Raw genomic sequence first — 20,149 nt, forward strand, 5'->3', positions numbered from 1 at the left:
GTGTGTATATACAGACTTCAGGATTTCCTCCTGCTTTCTATCAGCAGGCTCCTTCAAGGTGGCCGTATCCTGAGACGGCAGTGCCACCTTTTTTGACAAACGTGTGAGCGCCTTATCCACCCTAGGGGATATCTCCCAACGTAACCTATCCGCTGACGGGAAAGGGTACGCCATCAGTAACTTTTTAGAAATTACCAGTTTCTTATCGGGGGAAACCCACGCTTCTTCACACACTTCATTCAATTCATCTGATGGGGGAACAAAACACTGGCTGCTTTTTCTCCCCAAACATAAAACCCCTTTTTAGTGGTACTTGGGTTAATGTCAGAAATGTGGAACACATTTTTTATTGCCGAAATCATGCAACGGATGCCCCTAGTGGATTTTGTATATGTCTCAACCTCGTCGACACTGGAGTCAGACTCCGTGTCGACATCTGTGTCTGCCATCTGAGGTAGCGGGCGTTTTTGAGCCCCTGATGGCCTTTGAGACGCCGGCTGTCCCATGGCTGTTACGTCATCCAGCCTTTTATGTAAGGAGTTGACACTGTCGGTTAATACCTTCCACATATCCACCCACTCTGGTGTCGGCCCCGCAGGGGGTGACATCACATTTATCGGCACCTGCTCCGCCTCCACATAAGCCTCCTCATCAAACAAGTCGACACAGCCGTACCGACACACCGCACACACACAGGGAATGTTCTGACTGAGGACAGGACCCCACAAAGTCCTTTGGGGAGACAGAGAGAGAGTATGCCAGCACACACCACAGCGCTATTTAATCAGGGATTTACACTAATAGAAAGTGATTTATCCCTATAGCTGCTTTTTTATATACAGTTTGCGCCTAAATTTAGTGCCCCCCACTCTCTTTTTAACCCTTTGAGCCTGGAAACTGCAGGGGAGAGCCTGGGGAGCTGTCTTCCAGCTGCACTGTTTAGAGAAAATGGCGCCAGTGTGCTGAGGGAGATAGCCCCGCCCCTTTTTCGGCGGACTTCTCCCGCTCTTATAATTGTATTATGGCAGGGGATTTTTACACATATATAGCTTATTAGGCTATATTATGTGTTGTTTGCCAAAGTTAAGGTACTCTAATTGCAGCCCAGGGCGCCCCCCCCAGCACCCTGCACCCATCAGTGACCGGAGTATGTGGTGTGCATAGGGAGCAATGGCGCACAGCTGCAGTGCTGTGCGCTACCTTAATGAAGACCGAAGTCTTCAGCCGCCGATTTCCAGGACGTTCTTCTTGCTTCTGGCTCTGTAAGGGGGACGGCGGCGCGGCTCCGGGACCAGACGACCGAGGCTGGGCCTGTGTTCGATCCCTCTGGAGCTAATGGTGTCCAGTAGCCTAAGAAGCCCAAGCTAGCTGCAAGCAGGTAGGTTCGCTTCTTCTCCCCTTAGTCCCTCGTAGCAGTGAGTCTGTTGCCATCAGATCTCACTGAAAATAAAAAACCTAACAAATACTTTCTTTACTAGGAGCTCAGGAGAGCCCCTAGTGTGCAACCAGCTCGAGCCGGGCACAGATTCTAACTGAGGTCTGGAGGAGGGGCATAGAGGGAGGAGCCAGTGCACACCAGATAGTACCTAATCTTTCTTTTAGAGTGCCCAGTCTCCTGCGGAGCCCGCTATTTCCCATGGTCCTTACGGAGTTCCCAGCATCCACTAGGACGTCAGAGAAATATGAATGACCTGGCCTGGTGTATGTGTAAGGCATCTGGTCTGTTCTGATGGTATGTAGTGAGGCATATGTGGGGAGTTCAAAAGCATCAATTGTAATGTGACCCAGAAACCATTACGTTGTACCCCAATTTATTAAAGTGAGGTGTCCCTGGGGCCCACATAATCTTTAGCTTGTTGCGACCACTGATATTCTTGTAGTTTTTTTTAGCAGGAAACATACATACTTATTCTGACACATTGATCTTTAGTAGAATATATAGTTGTGCATATTAGTTTTTACATTTTCATAGTTTTCATGACTGGCCACAAACTTAAGACTGTAAAACTTTTGCAATGCAAATAGGGTTTTTTTCATGTATTACCTAGGATGCTAGGTCCTCTATTTAAAAACATTTCTAAGGATTTCTTTTTAAATTTAAGATGAGACTCTCACATCAGCCGTTTTGTTAGCCTTTTAATGTGTAATTCATTACTTACATCTTGATTCCCTTATGGGTTTATCGATAAAATGTGAAGAGTTTAAATGTTTTTAATGATACTCCAAACTTTCTTACTACAGAAAAAATATTTTCATAAGGACACTTGGGCTATCCTGCTACCAGTGTTCTGGTTTGTGCAAAGTGAGGTTAGGGGAAAGTCAGCAGACCTATCACCAAGGAATAAGGCCTTGGTTGAATGCCTGTTGAAAGAAAATAAGTATTCTTAATGAGATATTGTGCAAAAAAAAAAAACTTTAAATTCCTTGTTTGAGTATATTAATTTGCACACCACTGTGCTTCTATATAAACCGTTAGATGCACCCCCTATTTCACACAGAATAAACTTCTGCATGCTTTTCTACTACAGTCCTTTCCAATATCAAGAAGGATTCTATGTAATAGAGTTGAGAGTTAAATGTTCCTTTACACATGACACTTGCAGAAACCTACAACTTACAAAAATATATCCAATTCCTTAAGGGAAAGTAATGTAATTTATTCAGAAGAACAGAATCTGTGTCACTCCAGTGGCTGGGATTTGAATGGCTTCTTAAAATGCAGAACAGTCTTATGTTCTATGTTACTAATGTAGTTTATCAAAGTGTTTAGGTTTACATCTGATGCTGCAAGCAATCTAAATAGGATTAAGAGAGAATCTCAGAACACCACCATTTCTAAATACTAGTTTAAAGCCCAGTACACAAGGGCAGAGATGTGTGCTGAACAATCTAGCACAGACTGCTCAGCACACATCTCTCCCCCACTCAGCACACTGAACGATGTGTGCTGAGCGAGGAGACAGGAGGTGGGCGCTCATTTCTTCCAGCGGGTGAAATGAGCGATATGCTAGATGTGTGTCTTCTAAGCAATCTAGTCAGATTGCTTAGATCTTAAGCACAGATCTCTGTGTGTAACCTTCCCCCCCATGACACATTAATACTGGCATTGCATATGCCAGTGGTTCCCAAGCTTTTATTAAATCACGGTGCCCTAGAGTATTAGGAGTATATTCAATTAAAGTCGCATCCATTCCGACAAGTATTTGTCGGAATGGATCAGACAACCCCTATTCAATCCCATCTAAAATTCGACTTTTTCAAGTCGAATTTAGATGGGACCCAGAGGAGGAGAGGGGGGGCGAGCTGCGGGGGGACAGCCAGCGGCAGCCAGAGGAGATCAGCGCTACGGAGTAGCGCCGCAGCAGGATGTCACTCAGCTGCCCGACCTCACGGCAGCTTCCACCCGGCTCCAGCAGCGTGCTGGAGCCGGGTGGAAGCTGCCTTGAGGTCGGGCGGGTGAGTGACATCCAGCTGCAGCGCTACTGTAGCACTGATCTCCATGAATGCCCGCCGGCTGTCGCCCCGTCTACCTTTTTCAACAGACGGCAGTTTTCGACTGCAATTGAATATACCACTTAGAATTTTTTTCACGGCACCACTACACCAAAAGTTTCTTATTGAGAAAATAGGATTTTAATACCTACCGGTAATTCCTTTTCTACTAGTCTGTAGTGGATACTGGAGTCTTGTACTTTAATACCATGGGGTATAGATCAGGTCAACTGGAGCCTGACACTTTAAAAAACCTTTAGTGTGTGTATGTGTGCTGGCTCCTTCCTTCTATGCCCCTTCTACCAGACTCAGTCTAGGAAAACTGTGCTCGAGGAGACGGACATAACATGAGAGAAGAAATAATACAACAGTGGTGAGACAAGCCACCACACAACCATAAACGAAAAGGAGGGTGCTAACCAGAACAGAGGATAGCAACACCAACCTAACCAGGATAGCATCGCTATCCGAACAACGTAACTGGACCGCAACGCCGATCCAACCAAATACTTACACAGGTAAGCAGGAACGAAGCTCTGAGGCGGGCACCCAGTATCCACTACAGACTAGGAGAAAAGGAATTACCGATAGGTATTAAATTCCTATTTTCTCTTACGTCCTAGTGGATACTGGGGTCTTGTACTTTAGTTCCATGGGGAATTCCCAAAGCTCCCAAACGGGTGGGAGAGTGCCGAGACCCCTGTAAAATCGCCTGACCAAACTGAAGGTCATCCTTGGCCAAGGTGTAGAACATATAGACTTTAACAAACGTGTTCAAACCAGACCAAGTAGCAGCTCGGCACAACTGAAGGACCGATACACCCCGGGCAGCCCGCCCAGGAATATCCCACCAACCTCGTTGAGTGGGCCTGAAAAGATGTCGGCAAGGGCAGAGCCGCCGAAGTATAGGCTTGTTGAATGGTTAAACTGAGCCAGCGAGCAATAGATTGCTTAGAAGTCTACCGACCAATCTTGGAGGCATCATAAGAGGACAAACAGCAAGTCAGATTTCCTATGACGGGCCATCCATTTGACATAAATCCTTAGAGCCCTGACCACATCCTCCAAGGACTCAGAACCAACGGAAGCGTCAGACAACACTGGAACCACAATGGGTTGATTCACATGAAAGGCTGACCACTTTAGGCAAAAACTGACGGGTACTAAGTTCCGCTCTCTGTCTTCATGAAATATCAAATAAGGGCTCTTACAGGATAAGGACCCCAATTCAGACACACGTCTGGCAGACGCCAATGCTAACATCACCGTCTTCCAGGTGAGAAATTTTAACTCCACCCTATGTAAGGGTTCAAACCAGTCCGATTGGAGAAAGGACTGAACCACATTGAGTGGGAGGTACAAAGAGTGGTTGCAAAAGAAGAACTCCCTTCAGGAAAGTTTGAACTTCAGGCAACACGGCAAGTTGTTTCTGGAAGAAAATAGAGAGCGCAGAAATCTGAACCTTGATGGAACCTAACTGTAGACCCATATCCACTCCCGCTTGCAGGAAATGTAGAAAACGACAGATTCTAAATTCCATGGGAGACACCTTTCTACCCTCACACCAGGAAACATACTTTTTCCAGATACGATTATGTTTTGACGTCACCATCTTCCTGGCTTGGACCATGGTGGAAATAACTCGGGAGGGAAGACCTTTTCTTGCTAGAATCTCCCGCTCAACTTCCAAGCCGTCAAACGTTGCCGCTGTAAGTCTGGATAGACGAACGGGCCTTGCTGAAGATTGTTTTGGAGTGCCAGAGGCCTGGGGTCCTCCAGAGCCATGGCTAGGAGGTCCGAGTACCACGCCAGTTGAGGCCAATCCGGGGCAATCAGAATTGCCAGAACGCTTTCTCTTTTTAGTCTTGTCAGAACTCCAGAACTCTTGGGATTAGCGGTAGAGGAGGGAACAGGTACACAAACTGGCACGGCCAAAGCGTTGTCAGCGCGTCCACTGCTACAGCCTGCTGATGCCTCGTTCTGGAACAGTTACGGCATAGCTTCTTATTGAGACGAGAAGCCATCAGGTCCATCTGCGGAGAGCCCCACCGGTGAATTCATTGTTGAAACACGTGAGGATGTAGACCCCATTCCCCCGGATGGAGGTCGTGTCTGCTGAGGAAGTCCGCTTCCCAGTTGTCCATTCCTGGAATGAATATGGGCGAGATAGCCCTTGCGTTGGCCTCTGCCCAGAGGCGGATTTTTGACACTTCTCGCATCGCTGCTCTGCTTCTTGTTCCCCCTTGTCGTTTTATGTACGCCACTGCAGTGGCGTTGTCCGATTGAACCTGGATTACTCGATCCCTCAGGAGATAGGAAGCTTGCTGAAGGGCACTGTAAGTTGCCCTGATTTCTAGGACATTTATCGTTAGAGTATATTGCTGAACAGACCTATCCCCTGAAACTGGGTCCCTTGAGTCACAGCCCCCCAACCCCGGAGGCTGGCATCCGTTGTCAGTATAATCCACAAGTGGATATTGAAATTCCTGCCTTCTACCAGGTGAGGAACTTGTAGCTACCATAACAGAGATATCCGGGCTTTCGAAGATATGGTCACTTCCTGATGCATGTGAAGGTGAGACCCCGACCATTTGTTCAGCAGATCCAGCTGAAAAGGCCGGGCATGAAATCTGCCGTACTGGCTTGCCTAGCAAACGTATGCAAAGATGTATGGACACCTTGCGAGGACGGAGCACTGAGCGAACCAAAGCCTGGATGGCCAAGGCCTTGTCTAACGGAATTGGAGACGTTGGGTCAGTTCCAGGTGAGATTTCTGGAAGTTTAGAATCGACCCATGATCTGTAAGCAGGTGAGTCGTCAGATCAATGCTGTGCAGTAGACATTCCCTGGACATAGCCTTTATCAGGAGATTGTCCAAGTAAGGGACTATGTTGACTTCCATCCTGCGCAGCTGCAGCATCATCTCCGCCATGACTTTGGTGAAGACCCTCGGAGCTGTGGACAGGCCAAAGGGCAAGGCCTGAAACTGGAAGTGGTCGTCCAAGATGGCGAATCTGAGGTAAGCCTGATGAGGGGGCCACATGGGAATGTGTAGGTAAGCATCCTTGACATTCAAGGATACTAAGAATTCCCCCTCCTCCAAACCGGACACCACTGCCCACAGGGATTCCATCCTGAATTTGAACACCCGCAGATACGAATTTAGAGACTTCAGGTTTAAGACGGGCCACACTGAACCTTCCAGTTTTGGAACGACAAAGACTGGAGTAAAACCCCCTTTTGTGTAAAGGAGGTGGTACTGGAACTACCAACCCTGTCCGCAAAAGCTTTTGAATTGCTTCTTGCAAGGTAACTTTTGCTTCAGGTAAAACTGATAAGCCCGATTTGAAAAATCTGTGAGGAGGAAGTGCTTGAAATTCCAGCCGGTGTCCTTGGGAAATGAGATCCCTCACCCAAGGATTCCGGCAGGACTCCACCCACAAGTGGGCGATGTGTTGAAGGCGAGCACCCACCTGAAAGTCGCCGTCATGCGGAAGGCTTAGCAGCAGGGGATCCGGTGGTCTGGTCCAGGGAGACAGCAGTTGCAGGTTTACGGGTCTTACCACGAGATCCTCTGGAAGTAGTGAAGACCCCTCGGCCCCTGCCTCTGAACCTTGCCACATGAAAGGACTGCAAGGAGGGACCTGTGTAAGAACGTCGAGCAGGTGGCGTGGCTGGCGGCAGATAAGCATACTTACCCGCTGTTGCCTGGGAGGTCCATTTATTCAATTCATCCTCAAACAAGGCATCACCTTGAAAAGGGAAAAAAAAAGGGAAGATTTTCTACACCCATTTTTGGAATCCGCGTCCGCTGACCATTGTCGCAACCACAGAGCCCTGAGTGCTGACACTGCCATAGCAGTAGTGCGGCCATTTATCTTACACAATTCCTTAATGGCCTCACTCATAAAATTTGCAGCATCCTGTATGTGTTGCAGCAGAGTAATGACCTCATCCCACGGCAGAGAGTCTAAACCATCATTAACAGTATCAGACCTCTTGACCATTGCCCTGGAAATCCACCCACAAACAACTGTGGGGCGTTGTGCTGCTCCTGCTGCCGTATAAATTGCCTTGAGCGTGGTCTCAATTATACTGTCAGCTGGCTTTCACGTATATAGCCCCTGGCACCGGCAGTACCAATTTCATAGACAATCTGTAGACAGACGTATCGACTGACAGGGGGGGGTTCCCATACCTTCCTATCCTCAGCTAGGAGGGGAAAAGTGGATAGAAACCTCTGAGGAATTTTAAAAAACTTCTAGTCAGGGTTTACCCAAGCCTTCATGGCCAGGGAGTCCAATTCCTTTGACACAGGAAAAGTGGCTGAGGTCTTAGGTCTAACATTAAAATACAACTCCTCATCGGGTTCTGCCTCCTGATCCGGTATGTGAAGAATCTCTTACAGCATAAATGAGGGCCTCCACACCAGGGGACAGAGTGCTGTCCTCATCCATATCATCATCAACCACATCAGGCTGAACAGAATCAGACTGGAGCACCCGTGGCAGTGAGAGTTTATGTGAAACCACTAGAGGGGGCCGAGAAGCCTTCTTGGTATCTGCTGCTTTAGCCACACAATCAATAGAGTGCTTTAACACCTGTCTCTCTCTTTTAACAGCAGCTAATTCTGAATTTACATTCTCTACATTCTCAATCATGCTTTCAAAGCTATCTAATCAGTCAAGTGCCTGTGAGCTGGGTCCCTGTGGAGATAAAGAACATTGCTCACACATGAGTGACCCCGCTACAGACGGGGTAGAGTTACAAGCAGCACACATGACCATGTCAATAGACATCTTACACAACTGTAACAGATCGCAGCCCACTGACGAACACCTCCGCACAGACCCTAGAGAGCACCTGGAGTGACACTAAGGAGCGGACACCAGCACACAGAACAGCAGCACAATGTGTTGGAATATGTGTATGACCTAATAGTAGTGCAGTGGCGCTACCGCTGGCATGCTCCCCCCCTGTCTATGTCTTATAACCTGCTCCCCCCTGGTACCAGTCTTATAACCTGTAACAGCGTGGGTCCTGGAGGAGCAGCGTGCATGCAGCCTTGATGATCGGCAGTAGAAGGGAAATGGCGCCTTCCCGCCGCTGGTCCCGCTCCGGGAAACCCCGTCCCTTGCAATGGCGCACCGCCAGTATCATAGATTATACTGCCCACGTTACAACAAACATCAGAAATGTATTGCACAGTCCACACAATGCCTTGAGACAGTGAGCACTGCGGAGCAACAGCTCAGCCAGTTTGTACGTGGCGGGCACCGCCGTGTGACTTGCCGCCAAAACTGCACCGGGGACCCACTAACCGGGACCCCGATGTAACACTCACCGCACCTTGTAGCTTCGGCATCTGTTAAAGGGTGGCGGATAGCTGCTGGCGTGGGCACACAACGATGTGTGAACAGTACCTCGGGAGCTCAGTGTCCTGTCAGCTGGGATTACGAACCATTAACCCTCAGGAGGTTGGTTCGGTCCCCCCTCTAAGTCCCACGAAGCAGGTAGACTGGTTGACAACCAGAGCTACCTGAAAATAATAAACTAAAAAAAAATAAAGGAAACTCTCTGAAGCTCCAGAGACATGCACCCAGCTCCTGGGCACATTTTTCTAAACGGAGTCTGGTAGGAGTGGCAGAGGGGTGGAGCCAGCACACATACTTAAGGTTTTAAAGTTCCAGGCTCCAGTGGACCCGATCTATACCCCATGGTACTAAAGTACAAGACCCCAGTATCCACTAGGACGTGAGAAATTTAGAAATATTAAATTAAATAAATTGTGTTTAAATGTAATCCTTGGGTTCAATTGTGGTGAGGGACAGAATTTGATGCTGTTTGTCCACATAGGTTATGATTGGCAGCCACCAGCATTGGTTTTGCCTATTACATTGACCATAACTAATTTGAATTGGCCATGGACCACCTACTCGGCACGCCCCTGCCCTGCAAGGGTGCCACGGCACACAGTTTGAGAACTACTGGTGTATGCCAAGCAAACAATGTTGCATTTGCACTGTTTTGCTAAACACACAAATCTTCCATAATATAAATGCAGTAAGGTACAATTCATTTCCAATTGTTGTTAAACCATTTAAAACAAAAGTTCAGCACTCATGCAAATTCAAATGATGTAGATGCCTCGGTGCCCTCCACAGGAAAATGCACAGCAACAGAGAGATGGGCGGTACTCAGAGGACCTGTGTGTATAAACCAGCAGAGTGACAGGCAGGCAGGCGTAGGTCCTTGAAGAAAGTTATTAAAACCAAAACATTGGATGCACCTACATGTCACTGGGTGCAGACTATAAATTATACATACACATATACATACACACACACGTACACATATATACATACCACTTTTTTTATCTTATTTGGCACAGATTTGTAACCAATGACTACTTCCTATAAGGAGATTAGGTTATATGCCCTGCTGGTTAGAATGAAAGTGAACATGGAGCTGGGAGTAACACATGATCAGTGCTACAGTAAGCAACAATGGTGAAAGTAGCAGGTTACGGCACTAACCTTTTTGTCCTCCTCTTCTCTCACTTCCTCAACCTCACTGTCTTTGGATTCTTGAGCCTCCACTTTCACCTCTACATTGACTTGATCTGACCGATTGTCATTTAGGAACCACAAGTCATCAGTTGTGTCTGAAACAAGGGCTGTATCTATATCCTGCAAAAGGAGGGAAATGATACAATATAGACGTAATCATGGTTTAATCTATTAAAATGTAAAACAAAAAAACATTCAAAACAAATAATCAAAAGATGCTGACCATAAACTTGCATGTACACTAGCATGTTTGCATCCTGCATTTATACTGTACTGGATCATCTCCCAGACCTCTGCTAAACATGGATGTAGGTCTGTGATTTGGTCTTCCACTAGGTTACAAAAGAAACTACCTTTGTTCCAGACCCTAGGGGTCTGCACCATGGTCTGTTTCACAGCTCGAGCATAAAACATGGCCTGCGTGATGCTACAGGGAATGGTTATGAGCAGAAAGGCCAAGCAAAAGATGTAATCATGCAGACTTGGGCTTCTGAGCAGCAGCTTACAACCATAACATCCAGCCATTTTAAAAATGGCAAACATGAAGGCCCTCCATAGTTTGATGACAAACTACATTCAAAATGCAATCTTACGTGTCTCAAGCAAGTCTAATTTAAGAAAGTTTGAGTAAAATCTGCAAAAACATAACACCTGTGCCCCGACCACCACATTAGAGCATTCAGTGTATACATTTTATAAGGTGGTGCAATCTGAATAAGAAAAAAAAATAAGAAATTACTTACCGATAATTCTATTTCTCATAGTCCGTAGTGGATGCTGGGGACTCCGTAAGGACCATGGGGAATAGCGGCTCCGCAGGAGACTGGGCACATCTAAAGAAAGCTTTAGGACTATCTGGTGTGCACTGGCTCCTCCCCCTATGACCCTCCTCCAAGCCTCAGTTAGGATACTGTGCCCGGACGAGCGTACACAATAAGGAAGGATTTTGAATCCCGGGTAAGACTCATACCAGCCACACCAATCACACCGTACAACTTGTGATATGAAACCCAGTTAACAGCATGATAACAGAGGAGCCTCTGAATAGATGGCTCACAACAAGAACCCGATTAGTTAACAATAACTATGTACAAGTATTGCAGACAATCCGCACTTGGGATGGGCGCCCAGCATCCACTACGGACTACGAGAAATAGAATTATCGGTAAGTAAATTCTTATTTTCTCTGACGTCCTAGTGGATGCTGGGAACTCCGTAAGGACCATGGGGATTATACCAAAGCTCCCAAACGGGCGGGAGAGTGCGGATGACTCTGCAGCACCGAATGAGAGAACTCCAGGTCCTCCTCAGCCAGGGTATCAAATTCGTAGAATTTTGCAAACGTGTTTGCCCCTGACCAAGTAGCTGCTCGGCAAAGTTGTAAAGCCGAGACCCCTCGGGCAGCCGCCCAAGATGAGCCCACCGTCCTTGTGGAATGGGCTTTTATTGATTTAGGCTGCGGTAATCCTACCGCAGAATGCGCCAGCTGAATAGTGCTACAAATCCAGCGCGCAATAGACTGCTTAGAAGCAGGAGCACCCAGCTTGTTGGGTGCCATCAGGATAAACAGCGAGTCAGTTTTCCTGACTCCAGCCGTCCTGGAAAAATAAAATTTTCAGGGCCCTGACTACGTCCAGCAACTTGGAATCCTCCAAGTCCCCAGTAGCCGCAGGCACCACAATAGGTTGGTTCAAGTAAAAACCTGAGACCACCTTCGGGAGAAACTGAGGACGAGTCCTCAACTCTGCCCTATCCATATAGAAAATCAGATAAGGCCTTTTACATGACAAAGCCGCCAATTCTGACACACGCCTGGCCAAGGCCAACAGCATGACCACTTTCCACGCGAGATACTTTAGCTCCATGGTTTTAAGTGGCTCAACCAATGCGACTTTAGGAAATCCAACACCACGTTGAGATCCAAAAAGTGCCACAGGAGGCACAAAAGGAGGCTGAATATGTAGTACTCCTTTAACCAAAGTCTGAACTTCAGGCAGTGAAGCCAGTTCTTTCTGGAAGAAAATCGACAGAGCCGAAATCTGGACCTTGATGGACCCCAATTTGAGGCCCAAACGTCACCCCTGCTTGCAGGAAGTGCAGGAATCGACATAGTTGAAATTCCTCCGTCGGGGCCTTCATGGCCTCCCACCAAGCAACAAATTTTCGCCAAACGCGGCGATAATGTCTTGCGGTGACATCCTTCCTGGCTATGATCTGGGTAGGGATGACTTCCTTCGGAATACCCTTTTCCTTTAGGATCCGGTGTTCTACCGCCATGCCGTCAAACGCAGCCGCGGTAAGTCTTGGAACAGACAGGGTCCCTGCTGCAGCAGGTCTTGTCTGAGCGGCAGAGGCCAAGGGTCCTCTGCCAGCATCTCTTGAAGTTCCGGGTACCAAGCTCTTCATGGCCAATCCGGAACCCCGAGTATGGTTTTCACTCCTCGCCTTCTTATTATTCTCAGTACCTTGGGTATGAGAGGTAGAGGAGGAGACACATAAACCGACTGGTACACCCACGGTGTCACTAGAGCGTCCCCTGCGATCGCCTGAGGGTCCCTTGACCTGGCGCAATATCTTTTCAACTTCTTGTTGAGGCGGGACGCCATCATGTCCACCCGTGGTCATTCCCAACGGTTTACCCGCATTTGGAAAACTTCTGGATGAAGTCCCCATTCTCCTGGGTGTAGGTCGCCCATCGGAGAATCCTTGTGGCTTCTGCCATCGCCATCCTGCTTCTTGCGTCGCCCTGTCTGTTTACATGGGCGACCGCCGTGATGTCGTCTGATTGGATCAGTACCGTCTGGTTCTGAAGCAGGGGCCTTGCTTGGCTTAGGGCATTGTAAATGGCCCTTAGCTGCAGAATATTTATGTGAAGCGAAATCTCCTTGGAAATTTCTTCCCTGTGTGACTGCACCCCAGCCCCGAAGGCTGGCATCCGTGGTCACCAGGACCCAGTCCTGTATTCCGAATCTGCGGCCCTCTGCAGCCACCACAGCAGCGACACCCTGTTTCTTGCTGACAGGGTTATCCGCTGTTGTATCTGTAGATGGGACCCGGACCATTAGTCCCACAGGTCCCACTGGAACGTCCTTGCGTGGAGTCTTCCGAATGGAATTATGCTTCGTACGAAGCTACCATTTTTCCCAGGACTCGTGTGCATTGATGTACCAACACCTGTCCTGGTTTTAGGATGTCTCTGACTAGAGATGACAACTCCTCGGCTTTTTCCACTGGAAGAAACACTCTTTTCTGGTCTTCATAAACACTCCCAGGAACAGAGGACGTGTCGTCGGGACCAGCTGTGACTTTGGAATATTGAGAATCCAGTCGTGTTGTTGTAGCACTTCCCGAGAGAGTGCTACCCCCACTACCAACTGTTCTTTGGACCTCGCCTTTATCAGGAGATCGTCCAAGTACGGGATAATAAAAACTTCCTTCTTGCGAAGGAGTATCATCACTTCGGCCATTACCTAGGTAAAGACCTTCGGTGCCGTGGACAACTCCAACGGCCGCGTCTGGAACTGATAGTGACAGTCCTGTACCACATATCTGAGGTACTCCTGGTGAGGGGGGTAAATGGGGACATGCAGGTACGCATCCTTGATGTCCAGGGAGACCCTGTAATCCCCCTCGTCCAGGCTCGTAATAAGCGCCCTGAGCGATTCCATCTTGAACTTGAATCTTCTGATATAAAAGTTCAAGTATTTTAATTTCAAGATGGGTTAAGACCACATCTTTTATATGCTCTATTTTCAGCAAAATATTGTCCCTATCCATAGTTATTTTCCGACAGGGAATCTGACCACGCAGCGGGAGCACTGCACATCCATGCCGAAGCAACGGCTGGTCGCAATATAATGCCCTAGTGTGTGACCATATCTTATAGGGTAACCTCCTGCTTTCTATCAGCAGGTTCCTTCAGGGCGGCCGTACCCGGAGACGGTAGTGCCACCTTTTCTGATAAGCGTGCAAGCGCTGTATCTACCCTATGGGGTGTTTCCCCGCGTGACCTATCCTCTGGCGGGAAAGGGTACGCTGCCAATAACCGTTGTACAAATTATCAATTTCTTACCGGGGGAAGACCACTCTTCCTCTCACACCTCATTTAATTTCTCAGATTTTACTTACCGATAAATCTATTTCTCGTAGTCCGTAGTGGATGCTGGGACTCCGTCAGGACCAAGGGGGATAGCGGCTCCGCAGGAGACAGGGCACAAAATTTAAAAGTTTGACCACTAGGTGGTGTGTACTGGCTCCTCCCCCTATGACCCTCCTCCAAGCCTCAGTTAGGATACTGTGCCCGGACGAGCGTACACAATAAGGAAGGATTTTGAATCCCGGGTAAGACTCGTACCAGCCACACCAATCACACCGTACAACTTGTGATCTGAACCCAGTTAACAGTATGACAAACGTAGGAGCCTCTGAACAGACGGCTCACAACAATAACAACCCGATTTTTTTGTAACAATAACTATGTACAAGTATTGCAGACAATCCGCACTTGGGATGGGCGCCCAGCATCCACTACGGACTACGAGAAATAGATTTATCGGTAAGTAAAATCTTATTTTCTCTGACGTCCTAGTGGATGCTGGGACTCCGTCAGGACCATGGGGATTATACCAAAGCTCCCAAACGGGCGGGAGAGTGCGGATGACTCTGCAGCACCGAATGAGAGAACTTCAGGTCCTCCTTAGCCAGGGTATCAAATTTGTAGAATTTTACAAACGTGTTCTCCCCTGACCACGTAGCTGCTCGGCAGAGTTGTAATGCCGAGACCCCTCGGGCAGCCGCCCAAGATGAGCCCACCTTCCTTGTGGAATGGGCCTTGACAGATTTAGGCTGTGGCAGGCCTGCCACAGAATGTGCAAGTTGAATTGTGCTACAAATCCAAGGAGCAATCGTCTGCTTAGAAGCAGGAGCACCCAGCTTGCTGGGTGCATACAGTATAAACAGCGAGTCAGATTTTCTGACTCCAGCCGTCCTTGAAATATATATTTTCAATGCTCTGACAACGTCCAGCAACTTGGAATCCTCCAGATCGCTAGTAGCCGCAGGCACCACAATAGGCTGGTTCAGGTGAAACGCTGAAACCACCTTAGGCAGAAAGTGAGGACGCGTCCGCAGTTCTGCCCTGTCCGAATGGAAAATCAGATATGGGCTTTTATACGATAAAGCCGCCAATTCTGACACTCTCCTGGCTGAAGCCAGGGCCAGTAGCATGGTTACTTTCCATGTAAGATATTTCAAATCCACCGATTTGAGTGGCTCAAACCAATGGGATTTGAGAAAATCCAAAACTACATTAAGATCCCACGGTGCCACTGGGGGCACAACCGGGGGCTGTATATGTAGTACTCCTTTTACAAAAGTCTGGACTTCAGGAACTGAAGCCAATTCTTTCTGGAAGAAAATCGACAGGGCCGAAATTTGAACCTTAATGGACCCTAATTTGAGGCCCATAGACAATCCTGTTTGCAGGAAATGTAGGAATCGACCCAGTTGAAATTCCTCCGTCGGGGCCTTCCTGGCCTCACACCACGCAACATATTTTCTCCAAATGCGGTGATAATGTTGTGCAGTCACCTCCTTCCTGGCTTTTACCAGGGTAGGGATGACCTCTTCCGGAATGCCTTTTTCCCTTAGGATTCGGCGTTCAACCGCCATGCCGTCAAACGCAGCCGCGGTAAGTCTTGGAATAGACACGGTCCCTGCTGAAGCAGGTCCCGTCTTAGAGGTAGAGGCCACGGATCTTCCGTGAGCATCTCCTGAAGTTCCGGGTACCAAGTTCTTCTTGGCCAATCCGGAGCCACGAGTATCGTTCTTACTCCCCTTTGCCGTATAATTCTCAGTACTTTTGGTATGAGAGGCAGAGGAGGAAACACATACACTGACTGGTACACCCATGGTGTTACCAGAGCGTCTACAGCTATTGCCTGAGGGTCTCTTGACCTGGCGCAATACCTGTCCAGTTTTTTGTTGAGGCGGGACGCCATCATGTCCACCATTGGTCTTTCCCAATGGACCACAATCATGTGGAAGACTTCTGGATGAAGTCCCCACTCTCCCGGGTGCAGATCGTGTCTGCTGAGGAAGTCTGCTTCCCAGTTGTCCACTCCCGGGATGAACCCATAGCAGAGACACTCTTGTCCTTGTGGACAATTTTATCCGCTGATGCATCTGCAGATGCGATCCGGACCATTTGTCCAGCAGATCCCACTGAAAAGTTCGTGCATGGAATCTGCCGAATGGAATCGCTTCGTAAGAAGCTACCATTTTTCCCAGGACTCTTGTGCATTGATGCACAGATACTTTTCCTGGTTTTAGGAGGTTCCTGACTAGATCGGATAACTCCCTGGCTTTCTCCTCCGGAAGAAATACCTTTTTCTGAACAGTGTCCAGAATCATCCCTAGGAACAACAGACGTGTCGTCGGGATCAGTTGGGATTTTGGAAAATTCAGAATCCACCCGTGTTGTTGGAGCACTACTTGGGTTAGTGCTACTCCGACCTCCAGCTGTTCTCTGGATCTTGCCCTTATCAGGAGATCGTCCAAGTAAGGGATAATTAAGACGCCTTCTCTTCGAAGAAGGATCATCATTTCGGCCATTACCTTGGTAAAGACCCGGGGTGCCGTGGACAATCCAAACGGCAGCGTCTGAAACTGATAATGACAGTTTTGGACCACGAACCTGAGGTACCCTTGGTGTGAAGGACAAATTGGAACATGAAGGTAAGCATCCTTGATGTCCAAGGACACCATAAAATCCCCTTCTTCCAGATTCGCTATCACTGCTCTGAGTGACTCCATCTTGAACTTGAATTTTTGTATGTACAGGTTCAGAGATTTTAGATTTAGAATCGGTCTTACCGAGCCGTCCGGCTTCGGTACCACAAATAGCGTGGAGTAATACCCCTGTCCCTGTTGTAGGAGGGGTACCTTGACTATCACCTGCTGAGAATACAGCTTGTGAATGGCCTCCAATACCGTCGCCCTGTCGGAGGGAGACGTTGGCAAAGCAGACTTTAGGAAACGGCAAGGAGGGGACTTCTCGAATTCCAACCTGTAACCCTGAGATACTACCTGCAGGATCCAGGGGTCCACCTGCGAGTGAGCCCACTGTGCGCTGAAATGTTTGAGGCGACCCCCCACCGCCCCTGAGTCTGCTTGTAAGGTCCCAGCGTCATGCTGACGCCTTTGTAGAAGCCGGGGAGGGCTTCTGCTCCTGGGAAGGAGCTGCTTGTTGCAGTCTCTTACCCTTTCCTTTGCCTCGGGGCAAATAGGAATGTCCTTTTGCTCGTTTGTTCTTATAGGAACGAAAGGACTGCGGCTGAAAAGCCTGCGGCTTTTTCTGCTGGGAGGTGACCTGGGGTAAAAAGGTGGATTTTCCGGCCGTTGCCGTGGCCACCAGATCCGATAGACCGACCCCAAATAATTCCTCCCCCTTATACGGCAATACTTCCATATGTCGTTTGGAATCCGCATCACCTGACCACTGGCGCGTCCATAAACTTCTTCTGGCAGATATGGACATCGCACTTACTCTTGATGCCAGAGTGCAAATATCTCTCTGTGCATCTCGCATATAAAGAAATGCATCCTTTAACTGCTCTATAGTCAGTAAAATACTGTCCCTATCCAGGGTATCAATATTTTCAGACAGTGACTCCGACCAAGCCACGCCAGCACTGCACATCCAGGCTGAGGCGATTGCTGGTCTCAGTATAACACCCGTATGTGTGTATATACTTTTTAATGTATTCTCCAGCCTCCTATCAGCTGGATCCTTGAGGGCGGCCGTATCAGGAGACGGTAACGCCACTTGCTTTGATAAGCGTGTGAGCGCCTTATCCACCCCTAGGAGGTGTTTCCCAGCGCGCCCTAACCTCTGGCGGGAAAGGGTATAATGCCAATAACTTCTTTGAAATTAGCAGTTTTCTATCTGGGGTAACCCACGCTTCATCACACACTTCATTCAGTTCCTCTGATTCAGAAAAAACTATCGGTAGTTTTTTCACACCCCACATAATACCCCTTTTTGTGGTACTTGCAGTATCAGAGATATGCAAAGCCTCCTTCATTGCCGTGATCATATAACGTGTGGCCCTACTGGAAAATACGTTTGTTTCTTCACCGTCGACACTGGATTCAGTGTCAGTGTCTGGGTCTGTGTCGACCGACTGAGGTAAAGGGCGTTTTACAGCCCCTGACGGTGTCTGAGACGCCTGGACAGGTACTAACTGGTTTGCCGGCTGTCTCATGTCGTCAACCGACTTTTGTAGCGTGCTGACACTATTCCGTAATTCCATAAACAAAGCCATCCATTCTGGTGTCGACTCCCTAGGGGGTGACATCACCATTACAGGCAATTGCTCCGCCTCCACGCCAACATCGTCCTCATACATGTCGACACACACGTACCGACACACAGCAGACACACAGGGAATGCTCTGATAGAAGACAGGACCCCACTAGCCCTTTGGGGAGACAGAGGGAGAGTTTGCCAGCACACACCCAAGCGCTATAAATATATATAGGGACAACCTTAATAAGTGTGTTCCCTTTATAGCAGCTCAAATATTATAAATATCGCCAATAAGTGCCCCCCCTCTCTGTTTTTACCCTGTTTCTGTAGTGCAGTGCAGGGGAGAGTCCTGGGAGCCTTCCTCGCAGCGGAGCTGGGCAGGAAAATGGCGCTGTGCGCTGAGGAGAATAGGCCCCGCCCCCTTTTCGGCGGGCTTCTTCTCCCTTTTTTTTTGGAACCTGGCAGGGGTTAAATACATCCATATAGCCCCAGGGGCTATATGTGATATATTTTAGCCAGAATAGGTATATTACATTGCTGCCCAGGGCGCCCCCCCCCAGCGCCCTGCACCCTCAGTGACCGCTGGTGTGAAGTGTGCGGAGAGCAATGGCGCACAGCTGCAGTGCTGTGCGCTACCTCATGAAGACTGAGACGTCTTCTGCCGCCGGTTTCTGGACCTCTTCTCTATTCGGCATCTGCAAGGGGGTCGGCGGCGCGGCTCCGGTGACCCATCCAGGCTGTACCTGTGATCGTCCCTCTGGAGCTAGTGTCCAGTAGCCTAAGAAGCAAATCCATCCTGCACGCAGGTGAGTTCACTTCTTCTCCCCTAAGTCCCTCGTTGCAGTGAGCCTGTTGCCAGCAGGACTCACTGAAAATAAAAAACCTAACAAACTTTTTCTAAGCAGCTCTTTAGGAGAGCCACCTAGATTGCATCCTGCTCGGACGGGCACAAAAACCTAACTGAGGCTTGGAGGAGGGTCATAGGGGGAGGAGCCAGTACACACCACCTAGTGGTCAAACTTTTAAATTTTGTGCCCTGTCTCCTGCGGAGCCGCTATCCCCCTTGGTCCTGACGGAGTCCCAGCATCCACTAGGACGTCAGAGAAACTACTGATAGTTTTCTCTCACCAAACACAATACCCTTTTATGTGGTACCTGGGGTATAATCATAAATGTGTAATACATTTTTCATTGCCTCAATCCTGTAACGGGTGGACCTATTTGGAGGGTACACCAGTCTCATCGATGTCGACACTGGAGTCAGTATCCGTGTCGACATCTGTGTCTGTTATCTGAGGTAGCGGGCGATTTTAGAGCCCCCCATGACATTTGAGACGCTGGAACAGGCACAAGCCGAGTAGCCGGCTGTTCCGTGTCGTCGACCTTTTATGTAAGGAGTTGACACTTTCACGTAATCCTTCCATAAGTTCAACCACACCGGTGTCGACCCCGCAGGGGGTGACAACATATTTACAGGCATTCGCTCCGCCTCCACCTCATTATCCTCCACATACCTGTCGACACAGCCGTACCGACACACAGCACACACACAGGGAATGCTCTGACAGAGGACAGGACCCCACAAAGCCCTTTGGGGAGACAGAGGGAGAGTATGCCAGCACACACCAGGGCGCTATATATCACAGGGATAGCACCTATAAAAAAGTGTTTTCCCTTATAGCTGCATATATATTGTATACTGCGCCTAAATTGTGCCCCCCCTCTCTTTTTAACCCTTTCTGTAGTGTATTAACTGCAGGGGAGAGCAAGGGAGCTTCCC

At 48.5% G+C, this 20,149-nt stretch overlaps 1 protein-coding gene across 5 annotated transcripts in view; it reads right to left on the reverse strand.

The window, feature by feature from the left end:
* Nucleotides 1-20,149, reverse strand: part of MDM4 (MDM4 regulator of p53) — a 214,033-nt gene that overhangs the window by 72,274 nt on the left and 121,610 nt on the right. For all 5 annotated transcript variants that reach the window (XM_063955239.1, XM_063955236.1, XM_063955235.1 and 2 more), the window contains one exon: nucleotides 10,029-10,181. In XM_063955239.1, coding sequence (XP_063811309.1) covers nucleotides 10,029-10,181 — 153 coding nt within the window. The remainder of the gene's footprint in view (nucleotides 1-10,028; nucleotides 10,182-20,149) is intronic.

The sequence above is a fragment of the Pseudophryne corroboree genome, chromosome 2 (assembly GCF_028390025.1).
Source record: "Pseudophryne corroboree isolate aPseCor3 chromosome 2, aPseCor3.hap2, whole genome shotgun sequence".
NCBI lineage: Eukaryota > Metazoa > Chordata > Amphibia > Anura > Myobatrachidae > Pseudophryne > Pseudophryne corroboree.